The sequence below is a fragment of the Sorex fumeus genome, unplaced genomic scaffold (assembly GCF_029834395.1).
Source record: "Sorex fumeus unplaced genomic scaffold, SorFum_2.1 ptg000001l, whole genome shotgun sequence".
Taxonomy (NCBI): domain Eukaryota; kingdom Metazoa; phylum Chordata; class Mammalia; order Eulipotyphla; family Soricidae; genus Sorex; species Sorex fumeus.
The window spans coordinates 1,963,443-1,991,008 of NW_026606058.1; the positions used below are offsets into that span (position 1 = coordinate 1,963,443).

Below are 27,566 nucleotides of genomic sequence, written 5' to 3' on the forward strand. Positions count from 1 at the left end.
GCTTGAAGGGTGGTGGGAAAATTTGAGCAAGATATAATGCCCAACCAAAATGCATCTGGACTGTGCATTAAACTACGGCGCTATGCCGCCCCAGGAGGGGAAGGATGTTTGACCCTCTGCCTTTCCCCACTGGCAGTGGTGGCATGGTGGCCGCCATCTTTTAGCGCCTAATGGACAGTCAGGTATGAGACTGCAGTGACAAGCCACGCGGGGCCTCATGGGATGGGAGAGGGGGGGAACTGGCCCTGCTCCCTGCCCTGACAAAGCCCCGAGCTGCCGCCCACGAACGCTTCCTCCAGCTCCTGAACGGCCATGATCTCAGAGGCACACAAACCAATCTCAGAATCCAGCGACTTTTGGCAGTAATCCCTCTAGAGTTATGACTAAAGTATCAGAAATCCTCTTTTATTTCCTGAAGTAGTACCACATGGTGTTTCACTGATAAAAATTAAAAAAAATATTTAAAAAAAAATCAGAAATCCAAAATCACGTGGCTTCAATAGAGGCCGGGCAACATCATATGCTCTTCATAATCAGCAACAGAAAACAAATTATCTAATGATATCTTTTTATGATATCTCATTATCTCATTCCTACTCTGGACAAACTGGCAGGCTATCGAATATAGCCTGCCCACAGGGCAGAGTCTGGCAAACTCCCCGTGGCGCACCAAATATGCCAAATACCAGTAACAATGATGGGTCTCATTCTCCTAAAAAGCCTTGAATATAATCTCAGGGCTAGGATGAAAGAGACGTTACTGGGGCCTGCTCGAGGCAATTGACGATTAACAGGATGATGAATGAATGAATGAAATCTTTCTGGCAGGTCTGAATGTTGGGGAAAATTCCAAATAATGGTGGGTCTTTTGTTGTAATATTGAATGTGATCAATGTAAAGAGAGAGTAAAGTAGAAATCTGCCACACAGGCAGGGGAAAGGGTGGGAGGGGGAGTATATTGGGGTTCTCTTGGTGGTAGAAAACGTGCACTGGTGAAGGAATGGGTGTTTGATCATTGTATGACCGACCGAGACTTAAACTGAAAGGCTTTGTGACTGTTCTCATGGTGATTCAACAAATAAAATTTTTTTAAAAAATTAAACACACACACACACACACACACACACACACACACACACACACAAAAGAAAGGGCCTTAAATCTCTTTCCAAGACCCAAATTCCTCCATCACTTAATCCAGCACCACTGCAGTTGGAATGAAAGCGTTAAGCGTTCCAGCCACTTAATCCCTGAAGAGGAAGCAAGCACTGAGTACTGGTTGAAGGAATAATGAGTTAGGATGAGTTGTTTGTGTCACTGTCTCTCCAAAAACATTACGAGCACATCAAGAACAGGGAATGTTTTATTCATCTCCTTTTGTCTCCAGAACAGAGTATAATATCTGGCACAAAAATAAATGCTTACTAGTCACTTATTAAATTATAGGCAACAGGTAAATACTTGATTTACTTTAAAATGCCAAGAAAGGAAAAGAAAACATTTCTTCATCAAAGATTAAGGAATAAACTTAGGATCTGGGGTAGAAACACCAACATTTCTCCACGGAAGCTGCAGAAGACTGAGAGGTCAGCTTGTGTTGGTGTGAACCAACACAACACGTGAACCACGGAAGCTGGTCCAGGATGGAAGACAGCCCCACGCGACACACAGCAGCACATCCATGCCACGACAGCACAGTCGGGAGCGGTGGCCTCAGCATGCCCAGCTTAAGGGAAGAGCCTGCCTAGGCACCCGGGAAGGCCCTGTGGGGGAGGGGAAACAGTAGGAATATTCTGGGGAATATTCACACACTGGGAAGCAGAATGATCTCAAGCACTGCAGAGCCTTCGACAGAGGCACAATGGTTCCCTCTCAAAATACTCCCACAACCAGCACCAGGGGCAAGGAGGGCGGGTGCGATGGGCTCTGCTGGCTGCGGTCACATCTTGGGGAAGCTGGCCAGGCTGGCAATGCCACAGGTGTTGTTCTTATTCCGAGCCATGAGGATGTAGCCTTTGTTGCCCCAGTTTTCTCCCCAGCTGTAGGATCAATCGAGAAAAGGATTTAGTCCTCTCATTTATTCATTAATGGGTATTCGGAAATAAGACAGAGTTCCCCTCCAAAGAGCTTAAAGAGAAGAAAACAACAACAACATACGCACACACTGGAGAGAAAAGTCTCAGAGAGAGGAGAAATTGCTCGTCACTGAGTAGATCTCAAGAGGCTGACGGACCTGGGTGAGAGATTAAAGGAGCTCTCCGGAGTGCAGCCTGCAGGTATGAGTCCTGGAGTTTGATCCCCACACCACATAGCACCCCCAGCACTGCCAGCTGTTGTCTGGGTGATTCCTGAGTGTTACTGGGGTGGCTGGGAAAGTGGGGGGCGGGCTTAGCAATGTGAGACTCAATCACTGAACCATCAAGCCTGTTTGGCTGAACACCCTCGGAGTGGCCCCTGTCCTAAGCCTTGATAGAATCCCGGGCTGAGAAAGCGGGCTGCCCCCAGCAGGGAGGCGTGACACGAAGAATCAAGACAGAAAAGTGTGGGGGGCATGTATGAGCATCACACAACGGATAGGGTGATGGGAGCTACATGTGAGCAAGAGCAAGTCGGAGCAAACTGGACGGTCTTCGGAGCCAGGCTGCAGATTCAGACTGTTGCGCCCGCACAGTGGGAGAGCCCCTGGCTTCTGAGTAGGAGACAGGTGTCATTCGATTTGTTCTAGGAAGGGTAAATCTTGAGAAGAGGGCTGGAGAGTGAGTTCAATGGGCTGGAGCGCGTGTGGGGAAGGCCAAGGATTTAGTACCCCGCATTCACACGGGCCCCCAAGCATCACAGGAGCGACCTTGGAGCAGAACTGAGAGGAAGCCCTGAGCACTGCTGTGCAGCCCCACACAAACTGTGACAACTACAAAGGGCACAGGAGGCAAGTGAGACTAAGGCCGGTGGTACGGACGGGGGGTGGGGGGCACCTCATGGCAGATGTGGACGAGGCTATGGGGGACGAGGATCCGCTCAGGAAGCAAGTGGAAAGAAGACGAGAAGGGCTGGGAAAGACAGGGCAGAGGCTGCCTACGGATCTTCCTAAAGCGTTCTGTGAGTTCCCTGGTCTTTTCTTTCAACCAGCAAATTCTACAACTAGCCAAGACATTGTGTTTAATTAAGATCTATTCTTGCCCCCTACTTGTCCCTTCCCAGAGGTCCTCGATGCTGCTGCCTCTGCCAGTGCTCCTCTGTCCCGCTCCCTTGCACACTGTCTCTGCCTCTGGCACCTCATCAAGAAAGGATGGGGACCAGAGGAAAGTACGGTGGGAAGGGCGCTTGCCTTGCATGCGCTGACCTGGGTTCAATCCCTGGCATCCCGGGGCTGGAGAGATAGCACAGCGGGTAGGGCGTTTGCCTTGCATGTGGCCGACCCGGGTTCGATTTCCAGCATCCCATATGGTCCCCTGAGCTCCGCCAGGAGTAACTCCTGAGTGCAGAGCCAGGAGGAACCCCTGTGCATCGCCGGGTGTGACCCAAAAAGCAAAAAAAAAAAAAAAATCCCTGGCATCCCATATGGTACCCCGATACTGCCAAGAGTGACCCCCGAATACAGAGCCAGGAGTAACCTGTGAGCATCACGGGGTGTGGCCCCAAAACAAACAAACAAAAAAAGGACTGGCGAGACTCTGGGGCCAGGAGTTGAGAAAGGGAGAAAAGAAGACAGAAGATGGGGGGAAGGAGCACTCTGGAAAGTGCCTGGGCTCGGCCGCAGCTGGACAGTGGGGTACTGTCCCTGTTGGCTTGGTGACTCAGTGGCAATTTAGCCACGTCATCACACTGACTTGTGATTTCCCCAGGACCTAGGGCTCCAGTTCCTCAGAGGCCACTGAGAAAAGGAAGCTTAATTACAGCTGCTGAAAGACTGGTGTTTCCAATAAATGCAATTCTCGTGACTCTTTCCCCATAAAGTCACAAGACTACAGAGGGTCCAAGTCACAGAGCTAAAGAGAAGTCACGGGGTCAGGGCTGGCAAGACAAGACAGCAGGCAGGGCTGTCGCTTGCACAGCTCGGACCCAGGTTCAATCCTCAGCACCCCACACACAGCCCTGCTAGGAGTGGTTCCTGAATGCAGAGGGAAGCCCTGCGCACTGCCAGATGTGCTCCCCCATCCCACGCCCCAAAAAGGGAGGGATATCAAAGTATCTCAAAATTACTTGTTTTCAGTGGTCCAAAAGAAACACTTTTTGCTCGTATCTACTTTCCCTTTCTCTTTCTCTTATCTTTCGGGCCACATTTGCTGTTGTTTAGGGGGCTGGTCCCAGAAGAGCTTGGGGGGCTAGTGGTACTAGGGACAGAAACTATGCCCCTAGCATACAAACAAGCGCAGTAGTGGGGCCAGAGCGATAGCACAGCAGGTAGGGCGTTTGCCTTGCACGCGGCCAACCCGGATTCAATCCCCGGCATCCCATATGGTCCCCCAAGCACCGCCAGGAGTAATTCCTGAGTGCAGAGCCCTGAGCATCTCTGGGTGTGATCCAAAAAGCTAAAAAAAAAAACAAGTGCAGTAGCTCTTTGAGTTAGCTCTTGGAATCCACATCCACTTTCTCAAGTGTTTCCTCTAGTAGATTTCAGTCTTTGGCACATTCATAGATATATAGTGTCGGAGGGCAAAAAGCTGTTATCAGGTGAGTCTGATCTCTGAATGTGCTCCACTGCTTCCAGACACTATTAGAGAAAGAAGGGCCATAACTCAAAGGTGCTGCTGGCCCGGATTGGTTAAGTCTGTCTGTCTTAGCGGTTGGAGATCCCTAAGGACAGATTCTTGTACACTGTGCATTCGACTAGCCTGTGGAAGTCCAAGAATGGAGCTCAGAGTCTTGAGTACAGGCCATTACATGTCAGCCAGAGGCTGTAGCCTCTGGCCAGGAAGGCAGAACTGAAAGGCCTGTGACTACTCTATCTTGAGGGGGGATGGGAAGAAAGAGAGAGAGAGAGAGAGAGAGAGACAGAGACAGAGACAGAGAGACAGAGGGAGAGAGAGAAAGGAGAAGAGAGTAAGAAAGAGAAAGACAGAAAGAGAGAGAAAGGAATATTAAGAAGTCAGAGATGACTTTGAGAGGGTGATTAAGGAAAAGTCATTGGGCTGGATCCATAGTACAGAGATAGACATTTCCCTTGCATTTCCCAAGGCTGACCTGGGTTCGATTCCCAGCATTTCATATGGTCCCCCAAGAACCATCAGGAGTAATTCCTGAGCATCTCTGGGTGTGACAACCCCTCATATACTGCCCCCCCACCCCGACCAAAGGGCAAGAGTCACGTCCCCACTGGTACCTGTTCTTAATTATCCAGTGCTTGATCCCCTTCTGGATTCCGTACCCGACCGCCAGCACCGCATGATTCAGGTTGTCACTATTGCAGTTTTCATCGTAGTACACGCCTACAAGAGAAAGCCCCACAGGAAAGCTTTTTGCAACCTCAGGGTTGCCCTATGGGTTCCCTATAGGAGACCCCTGCAGGATAGCCCTGTAGGTCCCCCAGTCTAGGAGACCCCTGTGGAATCCTGTTCCTGCTAGGACGGTTTGCGAGAGAGATCCGTGTCTAAGCTGCAGGAGCTGTTAGCGTCTCGGGCTGACTCAAGAACAGAAGCTAAGCACTGCGCGTGCTCGGGGCCCTCGGCAGTACCAGATGGAAACAGCCCCTCACCTTTGCTGTAGAACTGGAATGAGGTCAGGCTCGCATCAATGGCCACCGAAATGGGTCCGACTCGGGCCACTGCCCTCTTCAGGGCTTTCTCATTCCCTTCAGGGATCTCTCGGTACCCTCTGCATTTAGCCGCCTTGCCTGTTGGGTTGTACATACAACTTTCGTCCTGGAAGAGACAAGGTGGAAATGGGACTCGGAGGGCCAGACCATGAGTCAGGGAGGAAGGTGCTCCCGACAGCAGGTGCTCCCGAAACCCTCAGGGGTTTCTCTCTTACAACAGCACGAGTTCACACTCGGACTTAGAACCAGCGGTTTCTGAGAACTATACAGAGAAAGGATTTTTCTAGGTATGAGTTTTGATTTCTTTGCTTTGCATACCTATACCAAAAAAAAAAAATCCATAACACAGGGTAACAGTAAGATGCAACGAACAGAATCCAGCACTGTTTGGGTGTGGACAGGATATGTTGAGGCAAGTTGACAGCGGGCTGCTGAGTGACCCAGTGACCCAGGCTTGTGGAAATCTGTTTGCAGCAGGCAACATTTCTGATGACCGATAACTAAGCACAAATGAATAGAACTGTATGCTATTGCATTTTTCAAAACTGCAAAGAAAAAAATGTCTTTTCCTACCTTAGGAACATTTCTGAATTGAAAGACATCACCAAAGGAGTAAAAAGATAGATATCAATCTATAATAGATATAGTATTAACATTCAAATGTCTTTTTTTAAAGAGAGCTGATTAAACTTCTCAAACAATTCACAACCCCAAAGCATTCATCTAGTAAGCAGAGAGGCATTGCCCCAAATTCTTGAAAATCAGCTCATTTAAAACTAGGGAAAAAGACATGAACAATTGGCTGAAGAAGAAGTACAGAGGGCCAGGTAAACACACCAACAAAGACACGAAAGAGTGGGGTTTATTACACACTGCAGGGAAGAGATTTTCCAAACTCTTTTCTTTTTTTGGGGGGGCGGGGTGGGGAGTGAAGTCATGACCTCACACATACAATGCATTTGCTCTACCACTAAATTACCATCCCCAGACTTTTCTGCAAATTCTAGCCAGGTTGAACATACATGTACAATTCTGCTTTAAGATATATTCTCCAAAGAATTGGAGAACATATGGATCAGAGGCATGTCTGGGAATCTTTGTAGAAGATAGATACAGAGATCTGATAGATAAATCTTGACTCTACTACATAATGGGGGGTGGTCTGTCTTATTTCTTTAAATATCAATTTCCTTACCTATAGAGTCAGGACCAATTTAACTGCAGGATGAGGATTAAGTGAGAAAGTACACTTAGCACAGAGTAGCCCTTATTGTTACTCCTCATACTTGCTCTTCCTGCTCCTAAAGGCCTCATACTCTATCACCTATCAACCTCAAAGAATCCCCGATTACCAAAGAATCTCAGAGGGGCAAGGAAATTCACTGATCTCCAGAATTACAACTTAATAGAAAGCAGCTTGTTTTTTCTCTCATTTTATACATGGTAGCATAATGACTTAAGAGAATTTCCCAAATATTCTCAAAAGATTCACCCCAAGATAATACAAAATAAAAGCAGGTGATTCATGAGAGTTATCAGGGTGAATCTAGGGCTCTGTAACAGGAGTGGGGTTGTGTGGAAGGTTCTAGACACCAGGTCAGAGACCCATCACAGGGATCCTATCCTCAGCTACTTCTCTCGCACAAAGAAAAGTAACAGCTCAGAGGCTTAAAATCTTCAGATTCTTCCAGACTGTGGGACTCTCCGTGGCCTTCGGTGGTAAATGAAATCAAAAGCATCTTAGGGCACCAGAAGCAAGATTTCTGGAACGGTGTCTCTCCTGGAAGGGGGCAGGAGGCGTGGGGCAGGGGGGTGGGGGTGGAAGCTCACCTGTCCCACGTAGGGGTAGGCATCCTCAGAGTCAATGCCCCGGTTCTCCTGGACGTACTGGAAAGCGTTGGTCATGTAGCCCCCACCGCAGCCATCGTTCTCAGAGACACAATCCACCAGGTTCTGGGGGCTCAGGTTTAAGAGTTTGCCTGTTTTCTTCTTGAGTTGGCCCTCAAGGGCACCCACAGAGCTAAAAGCCCAACAGGATCCACACTGACCCTGCGAGACATAACAGAGAAATCGTCTGTTACTGCCAATCTCGTCTGAGGGTCTGTCTTACCTCTCCCCTCTAGCTGGATTCCAAGTGCTTATGACATGCCAGCATGTGTCTCACTTTTCCATTTCTTGCATCTGCTAGTCATGGTACTGTCCTGTGGCTATTGTACTATTAACAACCCTTGTTAATATAATCCGTTAGCTGCAGTAAAACAGAGAACAGTATGTCCTCACTTAAATCCTCATTAGGTTCCTGACAAGTGCATTTTTATTTTTTTTTCATTCATCATCCTGTTATTCGTCGATTGCCTCGAGCAGGCCCCAGTAACGTCTCCTTCGTTCTAGCCCTGAGATTATATTCAAGGTTCTTTAGGAGAATGAGACCCATCATTGTTACTGGTATTTGGCATATTGGGTACGCCACGGGGAGTTTGCCAGACTCTGCCGTGTGGGCAGGCTACATTCGATAGCCTGCAAGTCTGTCCAAAGTAGGAATGAGATAATAAGACGTCATAAAAAGATGTCCTGATAAGATGTCGTGCGGCCGCAAATGCGGCCGCATGGTTCCAGGAGCTGGATTTTATAGTCTCTGAGTCTTGGCCGTTGATGGGATTACACGGCGCCAGGGGGCCAGGTGGTGGGTGTGACCCCCGCCTACTGGAATTTGGAGAATCTGGGTGGAGGATGCTCGACTCCAATCCAAGTAGGCTTGGAGATCTCGGCCCCCTTTTATTTTATCTAAATTTTTTTTCCCCGAGGGTCCCACACCCAGCAGTGCTCAGGGGTTACTCCTGGCTCTGCACTCAAGAATTACTCCAGGAGGGGCTCAGGGATCATATGGAATGCTGGGGGTCAGACCCAGGTCAGCTGTGTGCAAGACAAGTGCCCTCCCCACCGTACTAACTCCAGCCCCGAAAAGTGGAATTTTAAGGAGTTACATCAGGAAAGCAGGTCCTTGGATAAAGCTGTTTCCTTCATAGTCAGAGAACACGTCCTTCTTTTCTCTTCAACTTTGTAACAAACTGGCTGATATTAAAATAAATGACATTACTGCAGGACCTGCTCTATTGGCTTTGCAACCCACTGGCAGGCGTGAGCATCAGGCCTTTCCGTGCCTGTTTGCTGATGCAGAGTGTAGGTAAGAACATCTGTGGGGTAATGGAGGTTTTCAAAGTTCATTCAAATAGAGCAAAAAGAAGTAGCTTTTTGGGTTGGTTTGTGTTTTGGATCATGCGTGGTAGCTCACGGCTTACTCCCAGCTCCTGGAGGTGCTCAGGGTCAACCCTGGATCAGCTGCATTCAAGTCTAGTGCCCTGCCTACTGTACTATCTCTCTGTCCCCCAAAGCTGAGGGTTTTATTTTTATTTAGTTACTTCTTTTCTTTTTTTTCCTTTGGAGAAGGTCACACCAGTGGTGCTTAGGTATCACTCTTGGTGGCGTCGAGTCGAGGGTTTTTTTTTTTTGGTTTTGGTTTTTAGGCCCCACCCAGTAATGTTCAGGGGTTACTCCTGGCTCTGCAATCAGGAATTACTCCTGGCAGTGCTCAGGGGATCACATGGAATGCCAGGGTCGAACCTGGTTGAGCCTCATGCAAGGCAAACACTGGCTCCAGAGCAGAGGTTTTAGACTTTTTTGATATTTCAGTTTTTTGGTTTGTTTTTGAGTCACACCAACCTGTGCTCACGGCTTTCTCCTGGCACTCAGGAATCACTTCTGGTGGGGTGACAGGTATGGAACCAGGGTCAGTCACCTGTGAGGCAAGTGCCCTACCCACTGTGCCATCTCTCCGGCCCCTTTTAACCTTTTTGTAACCCTTAGCCCAGTATTGCAGATCAGCAGTCCAAAAACACTGAGAAAATGTAAAATGCTGGCACATCATAATCCCTGAAATCCCGAGCTATTATTATTGTTTATTCCCTACGAATGCAGGTATTTCTTCCCTGGCCTATTTCTCCCCCTCCACTACCCCTCCTTCCCCTATCCTGCCTCCAGCTATACACAGCTGGGTGCAGTGCTGGCCAGCGGGGCCTGCCTGACTGCTGCGTCCACCCTTACTCTCCCTGCTTCCCTAGGACTTGTCATCCTAGTTGCAGTGCTCACACACACTTGACTGTGGGGTGCAGAGACACCCAAGAGCAGAAGCTCTGGGATGGGATGTGAGCATCTGGGACAGAGGTGAGATCAAGTTCCTGCCTCACTGGTCTCACCTTTGCAAGGCAGCATTCTTCCCAGAACTAGCCCGGGGCTCTTGCTCTATGTATGTTCTAGGATCGAGGATTTCTTGCAGATACAGGTTTTGTCTTGACAAAGTGAATCTCTAGTACCTAGTGCTTAGTACTGTATTTGTCAGGTTCTAGGCGGGGGGTAAAGGTGTTACAATGAATGGATGTCCATTATATGTCTTTTTAAAATTTTTTTGTGGAGTGGGGGGGTTAGGGCCACACCCAGCAATGCTCAGTCAGGGCTTATTCCTGGCTCTGCATCCAGGAATTACTACTGGTGGTGCTCAGAGGACAATATGGGATGCTGGGTATCAAACCCAGGTTGGCCATGTGCAAGGCAAGATCCTACCCATTGTACTATCATTCCAGCTCTTGACTGTTCATTGTTGATGCAATCAGTATTGTTAAGTTGTTTGAAAACTTGGAATTCTCATGATGGCAAGAAGGTAGATTTGGGCTGAAAAGACGGTACGAAAGTTAAGATATAATCTGGGTTTGTTCACATATGGTCCCTCAACACTGCCAGGAATGATTCCTGAGCAAGGAGCTAGGATAAACAAGCTCTGTCAGGTGTGGTCTAAATACTTTCATCCATAAAAACTTTTTAGAAACAGAACGTAAGATGATAAAATCCTTTTTAGAAAGGCGATTTTACATAAATATTTGGATATGGTAGTGACATGCTAAGAGAATGTAACAAGAACGTTAACAACACTGGTTATCACAGATCATCCTGTTATTAGTCGACTGCCTCGAGCAGGCCCCAGTAACGTCTCCTTCATCCTAGCCCTGAGATTATATTGTCTTATAGGAAAACAAAAACGAGAATGTACCAAAACAGGTCATGAGTTAATATTCTTACAAGTGGCTACCTTAACTCCTTGGGCCTCTTCCTGTTGCCTTTAGCCTGAAGAACAAGGAAGCAGAAGCAGAAGCAGGAAGAGGCTGTGCAGCTCCCAGATCCCAGTGAGTACCTGGTTCTTGACGGGAGTGACATAGCCCTTCTTCCGGTAGTCAACGGAGTCAGGGGTTCTGCCTTCCCAGTCGGGGACATAGAGGGTGTCATTACTGCGGGAACGCGAGTAAGGGACTCTGAGTCCAGTCATCTTCTGAACCACCTCTTCACTGGTCTGATGAAGAAAGAAGAAGCAAGACATGGAGAGGCAACTACGAGCAGCCCGTGGGGGATCAGCCTGGGCTCAGCTCACCATATCCCCCAAGTGGTTCATCGCCAGTTCGTAGGTGTGGATACCAAGAGATGCCTCCAGGTTATGGTTGGAAATATGCTTCAGGTTTCTTTCCCAAATCAAACGTCGAGCGATTTCATCCACCTGAAGAAGAGCACAGCCAGTATGAACATAAACTATGTCCGCCACGCGGCATCGCTTAGGAAATTCTGTGGTTTTTCGGAGAAAAGATGAGACTGGAGTTTAGGTTGGGGGCTGATCCTAGGATTATGAAAAGCAAAAAGAAATAGAGAAATGGACCAGAGTATTAGTACAGCGGGTAGGGCATTTGCTTTGTACATGGACAACCCAGGTTCAATCCCTGGCACCCCATGTGGTCCCCCAGCCCTGCCAGGAGTGGTCCCTGAGCACAGTGCCAGGATTAAGCCCTGAGCACCACCTGGTATGGCCCCAAAATTTAAAAAATGAGTAAATATGTAAATGAATACAAAGAGCACTGTGCAACATTCTGGAGTAATGCACAGAAAAATGTCTCGTGGCTAAAAAGCATTCATTAACCAGAAAGAAATATAACAACTATGTAAGGAAAAGGATAGGACTTGATGAGGGCTGGAGAGTATAAAGGAAAACCAAGGAGGAAGGGAGAGGGACAAGTGGGTCACTCTGCGACAGGCTTGGGGGGAAGGTGCGGGGTCAGGCTCGACCCTCCCAGTCTGCTCCCAACACCTTGCTGTTATACTGCTTCCTGTGGGTCTTCTTCCACAGCTCCCACTGTGTGTCCAGTCTCTCCTCCGAGGACAGAGCCACGCTTAGCACCAGCAGCAGTACTAGGGCCTTGAGCGTCCACATCCTAGAGGAGGGTACAATCAGGGACTGGCTTTTCTTTTTTTTGTCAAGGGGTTCATAGCCTGAGATGAGGAAGTAACAAGAACCGCATTCTCAAATGGCAATTTTTAGCATTTGGGAGCCAAAGACTCCTTCGAGTAGGTAATAAATTTTTGCAACCTAATACATTCCTTTTCACCAGTAAAAGGAACACAACACGCATGAATTCTGGGGGAAGTTGAGGACATTTCTTTGCATTTCCATGATAACACAATTAAGTCCAGATGAGTCTCTCTCCCACCCCGCGCCACGAGTCTCAGTACCTGTCTCCAATGTCCCAACGTAGAGTGAAATAAATGGTGAAAAATACCCACAAAAAAGACTTCCAGCTGTTTTGCATAGTGCTAATTTCTTTTTTCCTTGCCTGAATTCTCCTACTTTGTCAGTTCTTGCTAGGAGCAGAGAAGGGAAAAGTTGGCAGGGTTTCCTATCCTCAATGAGCTGCCTCCTGACTCTTTGGTTTTAATTCACTTGTTTTTCATGCTCCCTAGAAGGCAGGAAACTCCTAATCTTAGCCAGCTGCTGTGGACCAGGAAGATTTTTTTTCTGACAATAAAAAAAGGAAAAATCTCTGTCTTGCAGAAAATCCTCAGATGAACCAATTAGAATGTATGAGAGGGAAAAAAAAAAAAGCCGAGTTCTATTCTCATTAAACTCAACTTTCCAGAACTTGACTCAAGCCTTCTTTCTCGCCTGTAGATAGATTACGTGGCCTCCATTTTAAGAAGTTGGTCTGGAACAAGCCTCGAATTTTAAATTTATTGTTCTTTTGTTGTGTAATCTTTGAAAACTGGCAGAATGTCTAAGAGGAAATCTAGTATCAAGAGGGCCCCTGAAATGTCTCTGAGTGCCCTCCGCTATTTCACCTCCCTTCTGATAAACTCTTTGGGCGCGTTTCGGCAACACCAGAAACGCTCTATGGAGTAGACAGAGGAAAATCCTTTTCCATATCCTCTGCTTTCATTAACGATCGTCGACACAGACAAGACAAAAAAGAATCCTCAAACCTCCCAGGCAGAAGCTGCCAGAGCAGGAAATGACCGAGAAGGGCATGGCTACCCTCAGCCACAGCCTGCACGGGGCTCTCTGACTCCCCCAAACCACTACATTCCAACGAGTCTGAAACTGGAGAACCGCAGGAAAGCAAAGCCGAATCTAAGAAGCAGAAAATATTACCTGATTGCAAGCTGTCCTCAGGGCTCGTTTCGGCAGACAAGTGTGGATACTGCGGACAGGATGAGCAGGGTGCTAGATTTATTCTATCAGGATTGCGGAAGTCAGCTCCAGCAGTTGGCTGGAAATTTTGGACAGGGAAGGGAGGCGGGGATAGAAATGCTGAGAGAAGGGGGGTGGGGAAGAGGGAAGGAGGCAATGTGCGTGTGTGTGGACACTGCAGAGTGTTGCTAGGAATTTAGTTTCACACGAATGCTTTGAGGACAAACAACAAAGTCAACACGTTACTCTCAGTGCGACTTACCTTTGGAGTATAACTAGGGCACAGCTGGGGTCTCCCCAACCACAGTTTTGTTTTGAAGCCCCACCTGGCTGTGCTATGGTCCACTCAGGGATCACTCCTGGAAGAGCTCAGGGTGGGATATGGGATGCCAGGGATATAAGATGGATAGGCCAAGTACAAAGTATGGGCTCTCCCCACCCTGGCCCCTCTAGACCCCTCCCTTCTTTATTATATTATTTGGGGAAATCACCTCTTTTCCCACTTTGTGCCACTCTCTCCAACTCAAATCATTTTTGGTTTATTCAACAGATGAATGAATACAAAAACAGAGAAGGCAGGTAGTAAATGACTCCAAGTTACTTAGATTTTATAAGCTTGCTGGCTAAAAACTCGATTTCTGAGGCAAGGGAATAGTTTTTCTTGCCAAATACGGTTTTGCTGAGAAGGACATGCCCAGCAGAGATCAGTTCTAAAAGTAACCAAAAGAGAACTCTTGGCTACTTATGACGATACTTTAATCGACGCTCTAGCACAGATGGGCTCCCGAGACTCTCACTGCTCCCAGACTATGAGCATGCCTGATGACCATTATGTCTCAACGACTCAATGTCCTGATTCAGGATCAGTCACACGTACTTCTCCAAATGTTCCCGACATCCAAGCATGTGACAGATCATAAGAGTCTCATTTGGGTCCTAAATCACATTTCCAGACTCCCACTTTCTTCCATAATAGATGGAGAGGAAGAGTCAAAGAAGATACTTGCAGGGCTGGAGCAATAGCACAGAGGGTAGGGCATTTGCCTTGCACGCGGCCAACCCAGGTTCGATTCCCAGCATCCCGTATGGTCCCCTGAGCACCGCCAGGAGTAATTGCTGAATGTATGAACCAGGAGTAACCCCTGTGCATCGCCGGGTGTGACCCAAAAAGAAAAAAAGAGGATACTTGGAAAACAGAAAATACACACGCAGCCGATTCAGCATCTGGCCGGTTTGTGCTCACACTCTACACAGCCTTCTACTATGGGATGCTTTTTCTGCTGCTTTTGTTTTTGGTGACATCTGGTGGTGTTCAGAGGCTACTTGTAGCTTGGTGCTTGGGAAACCATTCTAAGTCAGTTCTTTTTTTTTTTTTTTGGCTTTTTGGGTCACGCCCTGCGATGCACAGGGGTTATTCCTGGCTCATGCACTCAGGAATTATTCCTGGCGGTGCTCAGGGGACCATTTGGGATGCTGGGAATCGAACCCAAGTTGGCCACGTGCAAGGCAAATGCCCTACCCGCTGTGCTATCGCTCCAGCCCCCCAAGTCAGGTCACCGGCCGGCCCAGTACTCTAGCATGCAAAATATGCCCACTAGTCCACACACCCATCCCAATGACTCTGAAATTTAATATGTACTATGTGTACTAAAGGAAATCGATGGAACAATGGGATGATAGCGATAGTGATGTGTACTAAATCACACAGTACAAGCTATGAAAAGTTAAAATATCCCACTCCTAATTCCTTTTAGTGAAAAGAATCCAAATTTCCCTTCCCTCAAGGCCCTGAACCCCACCCCACCCCAAGGTCAGATGTCACGAATGAGTCAGAATCAGGAGGACACTGCCAGGAAAGTATGCTGAGTGACAGAAGCCTGTCTTCCAGACTCCTGATATTACAGACAATTCTACTTGGTGCTTTGTACACCTGGAGCTCAAGCAGTAGATACAAGTAGCTGTAGTGTGTAGCTTATCAATTGTAAAGGAATAGAATGGCGCAATTAAAATCACACAACACAAGAAAGTATACAAAAGGAAAATATTTTGTTTTAAAATCTTTGTTACATGTCATTTTTTTGCCACTGTAAGGCTCAGCACGATGCTAGCAGTACAGAAACGGCCAACAAGAACAAAACAATCAAAAATAAAACCCTGAAGGAAAAGCAGAAACAAATCCCCAGCGCATCTTCTCCACCTACCCACCAAAGTCCTGTAATAACTGTACAATATTATAGTCCTGATCACATTTAAAAACGATTATTAAAAAAATTCCACTGGAAACTCAACTTTTTGGTTTCTTAAAATTGTGATATAAATATATTTGTACACGGCATGTGTGCACACAGAAGTCAAACATAAACTGTATCTTTCCACTCCATTACCTGACACTAGATTGAAGACGAAGAGAACAAGACTCAGTACTGGCATTTTCTCCGTTCCTCAGTCCTCTATGGCTACATTTACTGCTGAGACTTGCACTTAAGATACTGACAGAAACAAATGCAGGGAAGGGAGAAGGGGGAAGAAGGATGGTAACATGTGACTGTTACCTGGGGGAAGAAGGAGAGCAGGAACTGCATTTCTATGGCTGTTACAATTTGCTCCTTGACCCTATCAGGATGGGAGTCCAGGCCGCATGTGTCACACAATAAACATTGGCACTAGAATGGGAAATCCAACCCCAGAAAAGAATTGTAGGCTCTGAAGAGACCTGTGTCTGTCTGTGTCAGGCTGGATCCTTTCAGAACACACTGAAATACACTGCTCTGCAAGATCTTAGGCTTGATATTTGGTGTAGACTCCAGCAGTGAGGACTTCCACTGGGAATGCTAACCCAAGAAATTGAGTTTCCGGGGGCAGGTGCAATAGTATGCTGGGTAGCGCCTTTGCTTTGCACGCAGCCGACCCGAGTTCAATCCCCGGCATCCCATATGGTCCCCCAGCACTGCCAGAAGTAATTCCTGAGTGCAGAGCCAAGAGGAGCCCCTGAGCATTGCTGGGTGTGACCAAAAAACTAAAAAAATAGCTCCTCCCCTCAAAAAAAAGGAAGTCGAGTTTCCATGCAGAAATAACTGCTATAGCACACACACTAGGTGACTGACAGAAACTGCAGCATTATCCCTCTGGCCAGGTCTGGGGTTTCTTAAAGTGTTTATCGTGTTTGCAGATCTTCCACGTGAGAGAAGAGCAGCAGCACCGGAAGCAGGAGGGACCCAGCTTCATCACCGAATGTGTTCAGTGAGAGATCAACCAGATCAGCAGAATACTAGCAATTTATTACAGTTGCATATTGGCTAGGCATAACCCAGAGTGCAGCAAAGATACTTATTTAAATAATCTTTTGGCTGCAATGCTAAGTGGAAAAATATCTGGAAGATTTAACTCCTTAGGACTCTTCAAAAAACACAGAGAAAGACAAAGACAAAATCTGGGACAAATTTGCATAATTCCCAAATAGGAAGGAGGAAATGAACAGAAAAACAGACATTCACAGTCATCGATACGCTCGCTCACTCATTCTCTCTCTCTTTCTCAGGGCGCTGCTCACACGCAGCAGAAGTGGCTGTGCTCCCTCCGAGAGCCCACGTATGTCCCCTGTCGCATGGACCTCGAACAGGACGACAACGCTCTTCTCTCCATCTTATTCGGAATTTCTTTCGACTCTCCGCCCCCTCAGTATCCAAGGTACAGAGTGGCCCTTAGGTGCTTCGCCGGACCCCAACAGAAACCACTCCAGCACACATTCCGGTCTGGCAGACGGAAAGGCATTCTTGGCACCGCCCAGCCTCGTTTTCCCCAGGGTTCACAAAGCCTTGAGGATCCACGCGGTTTAGCATCTGAGAGAGGTCTCCGAGAGGCAGCAGGGATCGCGTACATACCGGGGGTGAGGGAGGGAAGGGAGAGCAACTTTTATTCTGCTTACAGAAAGATTTGATTTTCAAAAATAAACGGTGATTTTTCTCCCCCACCCCTTGGTCCTCACCCCGACAGTTCTATTCGGAAAAGGAAGGAAACATAGTCAGGTCAGGAAACTCTTCGCTGTTGTAGCTGCTGCTCTGGTCTCCCAGCATGGACAGCATCTCCTTCAAAGAGAAGAAGGAGAAACATGGGTCGCACACCTGAGCCTCTGCATGACCAAGGTCCCTCCCCCAGCCCCCCAGAAACGTCCTCGGCCTTCCTTCCCACCCACAATTCTGACTCCTTCAGGCGACAGGTTTTTTCCCTAGTCCTTTCTATGTTTTCCCTTAGTTCCACATTTCTAGATCTCAGTATTTCCAAAGAGAAGAAATTCTGATTGTCACATTTTATATAACCCTTAGATACATATGAAGCTTCTCTTTGGTTTGTTTTACCGTCTTTTAAACTGTGTCTAATCCTACTCCGTCCTGCCTAAGATGGACTCTATGCATTCTTGCAGTTCTTCGGGACTTAAATAAACAAACGTCTACGGTCATAATCAGTATAATTATGCCATTATTATGAAATGGGAAGAGGGTTCTTCTTGAATGGCTAAAATTACTCTGCCACTTTTGACTTCGTATCATTAACTCAGGTCTGGTGAAAAGAACACTAAGGCCATGTTAAGTTAACAATCTTTCCGATAATAGCATTTATCCCTATATTTTCTATCTTCACCCACATCTTAATCTGTGTGTGTGTGTGTCCCCCCGTTGGTCCTTTCTCTCTCTGTCCCCTGGCCCCTTCGCCCCCAGGTTTTAATTCTCAAAGTCTTTCCGGCCCTCTCACCTGGAAGACCTCAGGCTGGCCAGGCTGTTGTGCAGATGCCTGCTGGACATGCTGCTCACTAGAACTTGAGCGATGATGAGGCTGCTGGCCCTGCCACTGTGGCCAGACACCCACACCCTCTGCTGTCCGTGTCTGGAACTGTCCTGAAGTCTGGCCAGTTTCAGGAGCTATAAATGTAGCAAAAAAACATCAACCAAGTGGCTCCACTGTAGACAAGAAACCAGCACCGAAGTACACGCGAGACATGAACTATACTAGCTGTTGTCTGCCCTTCCTTCTGCCAATCGATGCCTCTCCTGTTTCAATATCCAGTCTCCAATTAGTCTTTCTGGGCTAGAGGGACAATATAGCAGATGGGGCGCTTTCCCTGTAGCCTCCAACCTTGGTTTGGTTCCCAGTACAGCATACGGTCCTCTGCGCCCTGCCAGGAGTGATCCTTGAACACAGAGCAAGGAGTAAGCTCTGAGCACGTCCAGGGATGGCCCAGAAACCAAAGGTGGAAAAAACTAATTTTTCTTTTCTGAATCCTTTTCCAAGAATCTTTTTCTATTTGAACTAAATATGTGTATTTCATTTATACTGCCTAGAAGTTTTTGTGAGATGTGCTGCGAGTAGCTTTCACGTGGGTGGGTTTAAATTCCAAATGGACTGTCACTGTACGGAGGTCAGAGCATCAGGACACGAGCAACACTGCAGCACTGTCCTCCCATTGTTCATCGATTTGCTCGAGCGGGCCCAGTAACGTCTCCATTGCGAGACTTGTTGTTACTGTGTTTGGCATATCGAATACGTCACGGGGAGCTTGCCAGGCTCTCGAGAGGGGCGGAGGAACCGAACCCAGGTCGGCTGCGTGCAAGGCAAACGCCCTACTCGCTGTGCTGCAGGTCACGAGCAGACCATGTTAACTACCAGATCCTTCTCTCTGCAGGGTCACTGTTCCTCTTCTTCTGAGGCTCAACCCACCAAAGTTGGCTCCACGGCTGGCGAGACTGGGGTAGGCAGCAGCACCAGGGGACGTAGCAGGAGCACCCGGAAGGGACATGGAGCTGAAGGACGCCGGGGTCTGAAAGCCGCCCGCCCCAAACTGGGAAGTCCGAGTCTTGGCTGCAGTCTGCTGTCAGAGATACGGAAACACAGATGGAGCAATGCTACTGCACAGATGATTTCTGCAGGACTCGACCCTCCTTCAAACCACCAGATGCTTCTAACTCAAGCTCATCCTGTATTTCCCACTGTAGACATCTTCCAATTAAGCCAGTGTCCCTGGGCACTCTCTCAAAGCAACTGTGTCAAAGTGCAAGAAGCCAAACGCCATGGAACTGACAAAAGTCTAGATTTAGGTTGTGGAAATTAAAAAATATTTTAAAATACTTGTAAGCTTTAAAGTTCAATTAAAAACTAAGGCATTAGCAGTATAGACTACAGAAAATAAAACATCTTCCATCATTACTCTGTACAACATTAATTTTTCCTAATGATGTCTCTTTTAGGTAACTAAACATTTCTGTCAATGCATATGCACTTTGGAACATTTGAAAAGTGAAGGAAGGCAAAGGATCATTAACAATTCTACCACAAGACCCACGCTAATATTTTTGAATAACGTCCACAACTTTTATTTCCTAAGCAATTTTTAATAGAACTGCTATCACAGTACAATGAAGCAATGATAGATTTTAGTTCTGATATTGAATTGCTGTGTTATTTAAAACATTCCTTAGGCAAATAAGCACATGTTACTATTTGAAAGACACAGCTATGTGGTTACCATATTTATTGGGGGAAAGGAGGTGTCTACAAGTGGCATTCACCGTGCCCCTTACAGTAGTTCTCAGCTAAACAGACCTGCTATTTCATTCAAGCGCCCTAGGATGTGGTGCTGCTGGGTCCTGCGGAACTGTGGAACTCTAACCCCAACAGTGCTGGAGGGCCTCCAAGGAGGCACCTGGCGACCCTCAGGGGGCCAGGCGGTGTTGGGGATCGGATCAAGGTGAACACAAGAAATGCAAGCACCTGAATCCCTACATGATCTGCTCTGCCCCTTGACATATCTCATATTTACTTACACAGATGGCCGACCCGAGTTCGATTCCTCCGCCCCTCTCGGAGAGTATTCGATATGCCAGACACAGTAACAACAAAGTCTCCAATGGAGACGTTACTGGGCCCGCTCAAGCAAAAAATAGATACCACAGTTTATAAATAAGTTGTCAATTTTCTCCCTTGTTCCTATTATTTTGTATCCTTCAGCAAAGTGGAAACACCAGAACTCCCAAAATATATCCGGAACTCAAACATGTTCAAAAAATTCTGTATGAGCAACTGAGATTTAAACTGAACGGTGACAGTGGCAGACACTGAGATTTTTTTTAATTACTGTGTTTTTTAGTTATCTTGCTTCTACTAAAATGGGAAGTAGGAAGTAGTATTTGAGAAGGTGACAAAGAGGAAAGAGGGAAACGCAATATTTTAAGTATGAGGGAGATAAATCCCAAACAACAAACCAAAAACTATATAGAGGACAGACAGAAGAGAAGCTTCACCTGGGCCGAGAAGCCTGGGCGGGTGCTGGAGGTCCAAGCTGGCACTGCTCCCTGCGTGGGGTTTGAGTGGCGGGAAATGTGGGCCAACATCTGCCCCGCAGAGGCTGAAGGCTGCACGATGGTTACAGGCGGGGCCAGAGCACTGTTTCTAGAAGTAAACAAGTGAGTCAAGGATTAAGGGCAAGTTTGATCACAGGACACTGGAAATGTCCCTACATTCCTCTGACTTCCCTGGGGTTAAGAAAAACTTGGTAACAGAGTCTGGAAGAGACAGAAATACTGACAGTCACACACCGATCAGGACACACAGGTGGCACCTAGACCAGAGCAGTAGAAAAGGCAGGTGCAAAGAAATAGGAGGAAGGGAGGAAGGAAAGCAGAGGGCCTCATCCCGGGCCCTAGGAGTCCACTGCTTTGTCCAAGATAGCCAGAAAAGCTAGGAGAGAATGAGATTTGGATTCAGCAACTGAATCCCTCAGTTTCCCTGCAAAGCAGCACACACATAGGGGCTCACCTGAAATTCTCTGCCGGCCGGGGGGTAGGAGGGAATGTGCTGCCCTGGGAGAATAGCTGTTGGGTGGCAGGGACAGTGCTGGAGGAGATGCCTTTACTCTGATCTGTGGACCAAAAGGAGTGGGGGGAGGGCCAGTCAAGGGGCTGTAGTGATCATTAATTCCGTAAGTTCCTACACACTCAAGCGTTACTACGATTTAGCGGGATCTGTCGGGAGACCACAGAGTGGGTGGCAGCAGGCCGACCAGTACATGATCTAAATAAGAAATCTAAAGGAGACCGAGAGAGAAACGCACCTGCATTAATACTGGAGTAGATTTCTGAAAATCTTGGATCTCTATCTTGAGCAAACAGACCATCTGCCTTCTCAAGGGGCTTACTATGCTCTGGCACTGTGGTGCTGACAGGCTGGACAGAAACCTGTGGAACACAGTGAGAAAAATGACCACTCAATACTAACATGAGATTTCAACAGCCCTGAGAGTCAAAGAGACCCACATGCACCGGAAATGAGTGGTGGTCTGCAGGGTGACAGAGTCTGGAAGGCACTGCTCTAAAGTGGTCCCACCATTTCCTCCAAAGAAGACACACTAACCTGGGAATGGCTATAGCTGGCCAGTCCATCTCTTCCTGGCACCACATCCAATTCTGTCTGCTGCTGCTGCTGCCTGTATGTTTAAGGCCAGTGAGGAAAGAAGAAGAAGGAAAGACTTTTAACAGAATCTGGGGCTTGATAGAGAAGGAAGAATGGAGTTCTTCAAAAAGAGACAGGAAAGAAAGGAGCTAGAGATGCCCACCCCCCCCCCCCCAAACACACAAACAGGTGCTCGGTGAGTGTAGGTCCTGCTGTTCCTCACCTGGGGGCCAGCGGGCCTGTGCCCAGCTCCAAGGGCAGACTAGCTGTGGGACCGAGCTGTGGCCTCTGAATTGTGCTCGTCAGTGTTGGCCGGGTTTCATGACTAGAGTTCCTGAGAAAACAAGAGCAGACAGAACAGAAAAAAAAATAGTACTTGACTCCTTTGGTACATAAAGTTCTATAGATTCACCTGTAGGCAGGAAATCATTATAAATTCCTCTCTGAAGTCCTTTCTACAGGTAACCTACAGCTTCAATTTAGCCGTGATTCACAAAGGTAACATAATACAAACAGAAGCTACGTAGGATGGCACAAGTGCTTGTTCTGTTTGGGCTCTAACTACTGTCAGGTAGTCAATGTCTTATTGTGGATACGGTATATGAATGTGCATTTCCATACTGTTACTTAAAAAAAAAATAAATAAAAATCTGAACTGCCTGTATATCTTTTCTCTTCCGTCTATAATTTATGTTACTTTCCAAGCTGCCCATGAAGAATTATTTAAAGGGCCAGAACAATCATAAAGCAGATAGGAGATTGCTCTGCAAAGGATAACCAGGATGCAATCCTCAGCACCTCAGAGGGTTCCCTGAGTCCTACCAGGAGTGATTCCTGGGCACAGAGCCAGGAGCAAACCCTGAGCATCGCCAGATGTGACTAAATACGACCCCCCCATCTTAAAATGAAATATTAAGAATTTAAATTTATGATAGTAGAAAAAACTGTCCATACAGGGAAATCCATAATTTTGACAAACAACTTCTTAAATTTCTAACTTCATTTATTTGGCTGCACTGAAAATTTTACTGGAAAGTACAGATGCAATGTTGACACACGGTATTATTTACACTTCTAATTATTTATGATCAGATCTTCAAAAGCCAGGTTGAAAGTCAATTCTATACAGATTAAGCGTAAAAGAAGTAGGATCAAATGGAAGTAAGTCACTTCGGCACAGATTAAATGGATAAGTCACTTCTCCACAGATTAAATTGACACCCACCAGGATAGTATAATGAAAAAAGAGAGCAAAGAATGAGGAGAAAGTAAAACCATCCACACACTGCTCATGGAACAGTAAAAAATAAAAATGAGCAGCTAAACAGAAGATTTAGCATTGAGTTATGACAAGATGCAGTGAACGCTCCTAGTAATACATCCAAGAGAATTAAAAATATGTGCACAAAATCTAGGAGGACGATTGTTCACATCAATATTCTTCATTTTATCAGGTTTAGGAGCCTCCCAAGCAGTGCTCGGGGGGGTCCACGGGGACCCCTAGCAATACCCCACCAGGCTGTCGGGGTGGCACGACTGAAAGCGAGGACTGAAGAATGTGGTGCTGTCTAGACCCAGCAGCACTGGAGCTCCCTAGAGTCACAACCTGCATTTCCGGAGGAGTCCTTCAGTGCACCGCTATCTTTCCATTCCCATAGCAGTCTTATTTTTTTTGGTTTCTTGGGGGGTGGGGGGGAGGCACACCTAACAATACTAATACTCGGGGCTATTCCCAGCTCTGTTCTAAGGAGTCATTTCTAGCAACGCTTGGGATCTTATGTGCAAGGCTCCTGCATGCAAAGCATGGACTCAAGCCCACTGCCCTCACTCTCTGGCCCTCTAACACACACAAAATAGAGAAATAACCTGACATCAACTAACTGGGAAATAAAATGTGATGTGATACACCCATACAAAGAAACATTGTTTGACAACAAAAAGAAATTAAGTGTAGATACGTGCTATAATATATGTGAACCTTAACACAGACTAAGTGAAAGAGGCCAGTCACAAAGAAATCACATAGTATCCAGAATGGTCAAATTTATAGTCAGGCCAGAGCCATAGGACAGCAGGGAGGGTTCTTGCCTTCCTTGTGGACACCCAAGGTTGATTCCTGGCACTACATCTAGTCCCCAAGCAACGCGAGGAGTAATTCCTGAGCATAGCGCCAGGAGAGAGCCCTCAGTTCTGCTGGGTGTGGTTTAAAAGACAAAAACAAAACAAATTTTGAGGCAGAGAGCAGCTGTTGTATGGGACTTAGCACGTGGGCAAATAATTGCTAATGAGGGGCTGGAGCGATAGCACAGCGGGCAGGGCATTTGCACTGCATGCCGCCAACCCGGGTTCGATTCCCAGCAATTCCATATGGTCCTCCCGAGCACCGCCAGGAGTAATTCCTGAGTGCAAAGCCAGGAGGAACCCCTGTGCATCACCAGGTGTGACCCATAAAGAAAAAAATAATTGCTAGTGAATACGGTATTTATCAGAAGAGGAGAGTGTACTGAAATGACACTGAGTAGCTGCACAGCCTATGACATTAACAAAAACCCTGCAGGAGATCCTCAAAGGGCTAGAGTACATGCTCTACGTACCAGGTGGCCAGGACACTTCTGTAGTTTTAGGACCATGTGTCTGCCAGAGAGGCAGGGAGATGCAAGGGGGAAACTGGGGACAGGTGAAGGGACAGGTGTTGTGTCAGAGTGTTGTATTTCTGAAACTCGATAATGAACAACTTTGTAACTGTATATCAATGGTTCAATTTTAAAAATTAATATTTTGGGAGCCGGAGCAATAGTACAGTGGGTAGGGCGGCCTTGCACGCTGCTGACCTGGGATAGATTCCCAGCATCTCATTATGAACCCCCAGAACTGCCAGAAGTAATTCCTGAGTACAGAGCCAGGAGCAACACCTGAGCACTGCCAGGTGTGACCCAAAACAAACAAACAACAACAACAAAAAAAAGCATGAACTTTTATACTTTTATAACATCACCAAACCTTCAAGTACAGGATAAATAATCCTAGAGCATGAAAATTGAGAATTTTAAAAATCTGTTTATGTTGGGGATAATGTGGGTTTTAAAATTGCATCAGGAAGGCGGAGCGATAGCACAGCGGTAGGGCGTTCGCCTTACAAGCGGCCAACATGGCCGACCCGAGTTTGATTCCTCCGCCCCCCTCGGAGAGCCCGGCAAGCTACCGAGAGTATTCGATATGCCAAACACAGTAACAACAAAGTCTCCAATGGAGACGTTACTGGGCCCGCTCGAGCAAATCGATGATCAACGGGAGGGCCTTTACCTTTACCTTTACCAGGAAGGCATACGTGCATACATAAACACAGGAACAGAATCCTATATCTTAACAAAATAAATGCACAAATATATTTTTCAGAGGGGTAACTCCTAGAGGTGCTGGGATGTTCAGGATATTCCCTGCAATGCTCAACCTGAAGTTTGGCTGATGGGTTAGTGTTTAGTCAGAGCTGCAATGCCCCTGCAGTGCTGCTCAGGGGCCACCAGGACCCACACAGCAGCCCTGGGTTGGGTGAGGGGGTAGCATGCTGCACCGGAGATAGAACTTGGGGTCTCAAACAGGCTAGAACAGGACAACCCACAGTTTAAGAAACTAGTTTTTAAACTGTAGCAGATTCTTAATGGAGATGACAAAGTTTTATATTGCAGAAGATGCTCTCAAGGACTTTCGTAACTAAACTGAAGTAAACGCCTAATTTCAAACAGAAGACTAACTCTGTAAAGGTTCACGTGTATCACTTGGCATCCGTTGCTCTTCGATTTGCTCGAGTGGGCACCAGTCCGCTCATTCATCCCTGTCACACTCCATTCGTCCCTGTTGTGTGCTAGGGTAACCCAGCGTGCTCCAGGAATACGAAGAGCATCAAACCATTCATTCAGGATCTTGACGCAGAAGCCTGACCATCTCGTAGGTGGGCGGCCACGTGTTCTTTTGACGTCCCGTGGAATCCAGTCGCTAACGGCTCTAGACCAGCGGTTGTCTCCAAGTCACATTACGTGTCCGGCCCATCTAATTTTCAACGCCTTGGCAAACAAGGCAGCGTCCCTGATCCTTGATCATCGATGGAGGTCGGAACTCCGGATTCCTTCTCTCTCTTGAGTGAAGCGTGATACCCCAAGCATAGCAATTTCGATTCCTCTTTGGGAGACCCAAATGGCGTTCTCATCCTGTTTTCGTAGGGCCCAGGTCTCTGAGGCGTATGTTAGTGCAGGAAGAACGGTGGAGTCGAGAAGATGTGCCTGGAGCCGGAGGTTAGTTCTTCACCCTCTTAACAACTTCTTCAATGCTCCTGAAGGCATTCCACACTGCTCTCTTCTGCACAGTTCTGGCGCCAAGTTATTCATCATGCTGAGTTCTCGACCCGGATACACATAACTGCTGCATTTGGAGATGTTCGTTCCGTTGAGAGTGAATGGAATGTCGGGAACTAGTTCGTTTCTCATGAACATTGTCTTCACTGAGATCCAGCTGCAGTCCAACCTTTCCACACTCACGGTAAAATCGGCCAGCATTCCTGCCGCTTGGCTAATGCTTGGCACCTCCTCGAAAGGTTAATGGAGCTGAATTTTAAATTGAAGCCAATGATCATTTACTATCTGAAAATTTTAGGACCCTTAAAAATGATGTAAAATTTACTTTGCCTGTGCTGTACTACTGGAACCACAAAGTCTGGATGATAGCACGCATTTCCAACATGGCTTACTGACTACTTCAAAGTCACTGTTGAGGCCTAATAATTAGAAAGCCATTCCTTCCAAAGTATTATTGCTCTTTGGTTGGTTGGTTTTGGGGCCACATCCAGCAATGCTCAGGGCTTACTCCTGGTTCTGTGCTCAGGGTTCACTCCTGGCAGGGCTGGGGAACCAGATGGGGTGCCAGGTATAAGACCCATGTTGGCCATGTGCAAGGCAAGTATCCTACCCACTATCCTACTGCTCCAACTCCTATTACTGTTCTTTGAAATATATCCAGTCACCCGAGAATTCTAATGAAGTCATACAAGGAAGGTTAGTGCTATTTTCATGTCTACTAACAATGGATGCATCCTGTCACCCACAATTCAAGAATTACAATTTTTGATTTTGGGGGCCACATCTGGTGATGCTCAGGGCTTTTTCCTGACTCTCTGCTCAGGGATCACTCCTGGTAGGTTTGAGAACCACATGGTATGCTGGAGATCTAACCCAGGTGAGCTGCATGCAAGGCAAATGACCTACTCACTGCACTATGGCTCCAGACCAAGAATTACAACTCTTAAGTCGTATTATTTAAAAATACATTTCTTAAGACTTTCACTGCCAAATACGTGATTATTCTGATGGATCTGGGCAAAGTAAACAGAGAATCTTCTGGGAAAAGATTCTATCCTAGGGCCAGAGACAGGGGTAGGGCACTTGTCTTGCACACAAATGACCTGGGTCCAATATGATCCCCTGTGCCCCGATCCAAGTGTCAGGAGTAAGGCTTGGACAATGCTGAGCGTGACCCCAAAACAAAACAAAACTATTTACCATTCTAAGTACCAAAAAAAACCCAGTTATGATTAACAGGATGATACTGAAATGACACTTTTATTTATACTTATTTTTGAGTCGCATCCTACGGTACTCAGGGCTCTATGCTCTGAGTGACCCTGCAGGTGCTGGGGGTATCAAATGCAGTGTCAGGGATTCAAATCACGGTTAGCTGCATGCGTGGCAAGTGTCTTAACCTCTGTATTATCTCTCCAGCACCCTGAAATGGCAATTTTAACAGGAGTTTGGAAGAGGGTAATTCCAAGAA

At 46.9% G+C, this 27,566-nt stretch overlaps 2 protein-coding genes across 8 annotated transcripts in view; both read right to left on the reverse strand.

Annotated features, from left to right (window-relative positions):
* Positions 1-1,345: 1,345 nt before the first annotated feature.
* On the reverse strand, positions 1,346-13,400 carry CTSK (cathepsin K). The gene is made up of 8 exons (XM_056110927.1): positions 13,269-13,400; positions 11,934-12,057; positions 11,229-11,351; positions 10,995-11,150; positions 7,583-7,801; positions 5,693-5,858; positions 5,321-5,426; positions 1,346-2,039 (listed from the first exon to the last, which is right to left on the reverse strand). Exons 2-8 carry the CDS (start codon positions 12,054-12,056, stop codon positions 1,940-1,942), a joined length of 993 nt encoding a protein of 330 aa, XP_055966902.1. The 5' UTR covers position 12,057; positions 13,269-13,400; the 3' UTR covers positions 1,346-1,939.
* A 3,561-nt stretch (positions 13,401-16,961) lies between these two features.
* ARNT (aryl hydrocarbon receptor nuclear translocator) overlaps positions 16,962-27,566 on the reverse strand; it is an 85,466-nt gene continuing 74,861 nt past the window's right edge. For 3 of the 7 annotated variants that reach the window (XM_056132202.1, XM_056131464.1, XM_056130832.1), the window contains 8 exons: positions 21,970-22,080; positions 21,708-21,780; positions 21,409-21,532; positions 21,114-21,216; positions 20,600-20,747; positions 19,020-19,170; positions 18,057-18,223; positions 16,962-17,392 (listed from right to left, as the gene is read on the reverse strand). In XM_056132202.1, coding sequence (XP_055988177.1) covers positions 17,303-17,392; positions 18,057-18,223; positions 19,020-19,170; positions 20,600-20,747; positions 21,114-21,216; positions 21,409-21,532; positions 21,708-21,780; positions 21,970-22,080 — 967 coding nt within the window. In that variant the 3' untranslated portion in view covers positions 16,962-17,302. Of the gene's footprint in view, positions 17,393-18,056; positions 18,224-18,965; positions 19,171-20,599; positions 20,748-21,113; positions 21,217-21,408; positions 21,533-21,707; positions 21,781-21,969; positions 22,081-27,566 lie in introns of all 7 variants that reach the window. The other 4 variants (XM_056130236.1, XM_056128894.1, XM_056132881.1 and 1 more) reach the window with 2 other exon arrangements.

Coding starts and splice junctions, on each gene's coding strand:
- CTSK (XM_056110927.1), bottom strand. CDS start 12,056: ATGTGGACGCTCAAGGCCCTAGTACTGCTGCTGGTGCTAAGCGTGGCT. Junction 11,352..11,933: donor GGAAGCAGTATAACAGCAAG/GTGTTGGGAGCA, acceptor GCTCTTCTTCAG/GTGGATGAAATCGCTCGACG. Junction 5,427..5,692: donor ATTCCAGTTCTACAGCAAAG/GTGAGGGGCTGT, acceptor TTTCTCTTGTAG/GCGTGTACTACGATGAAAAC.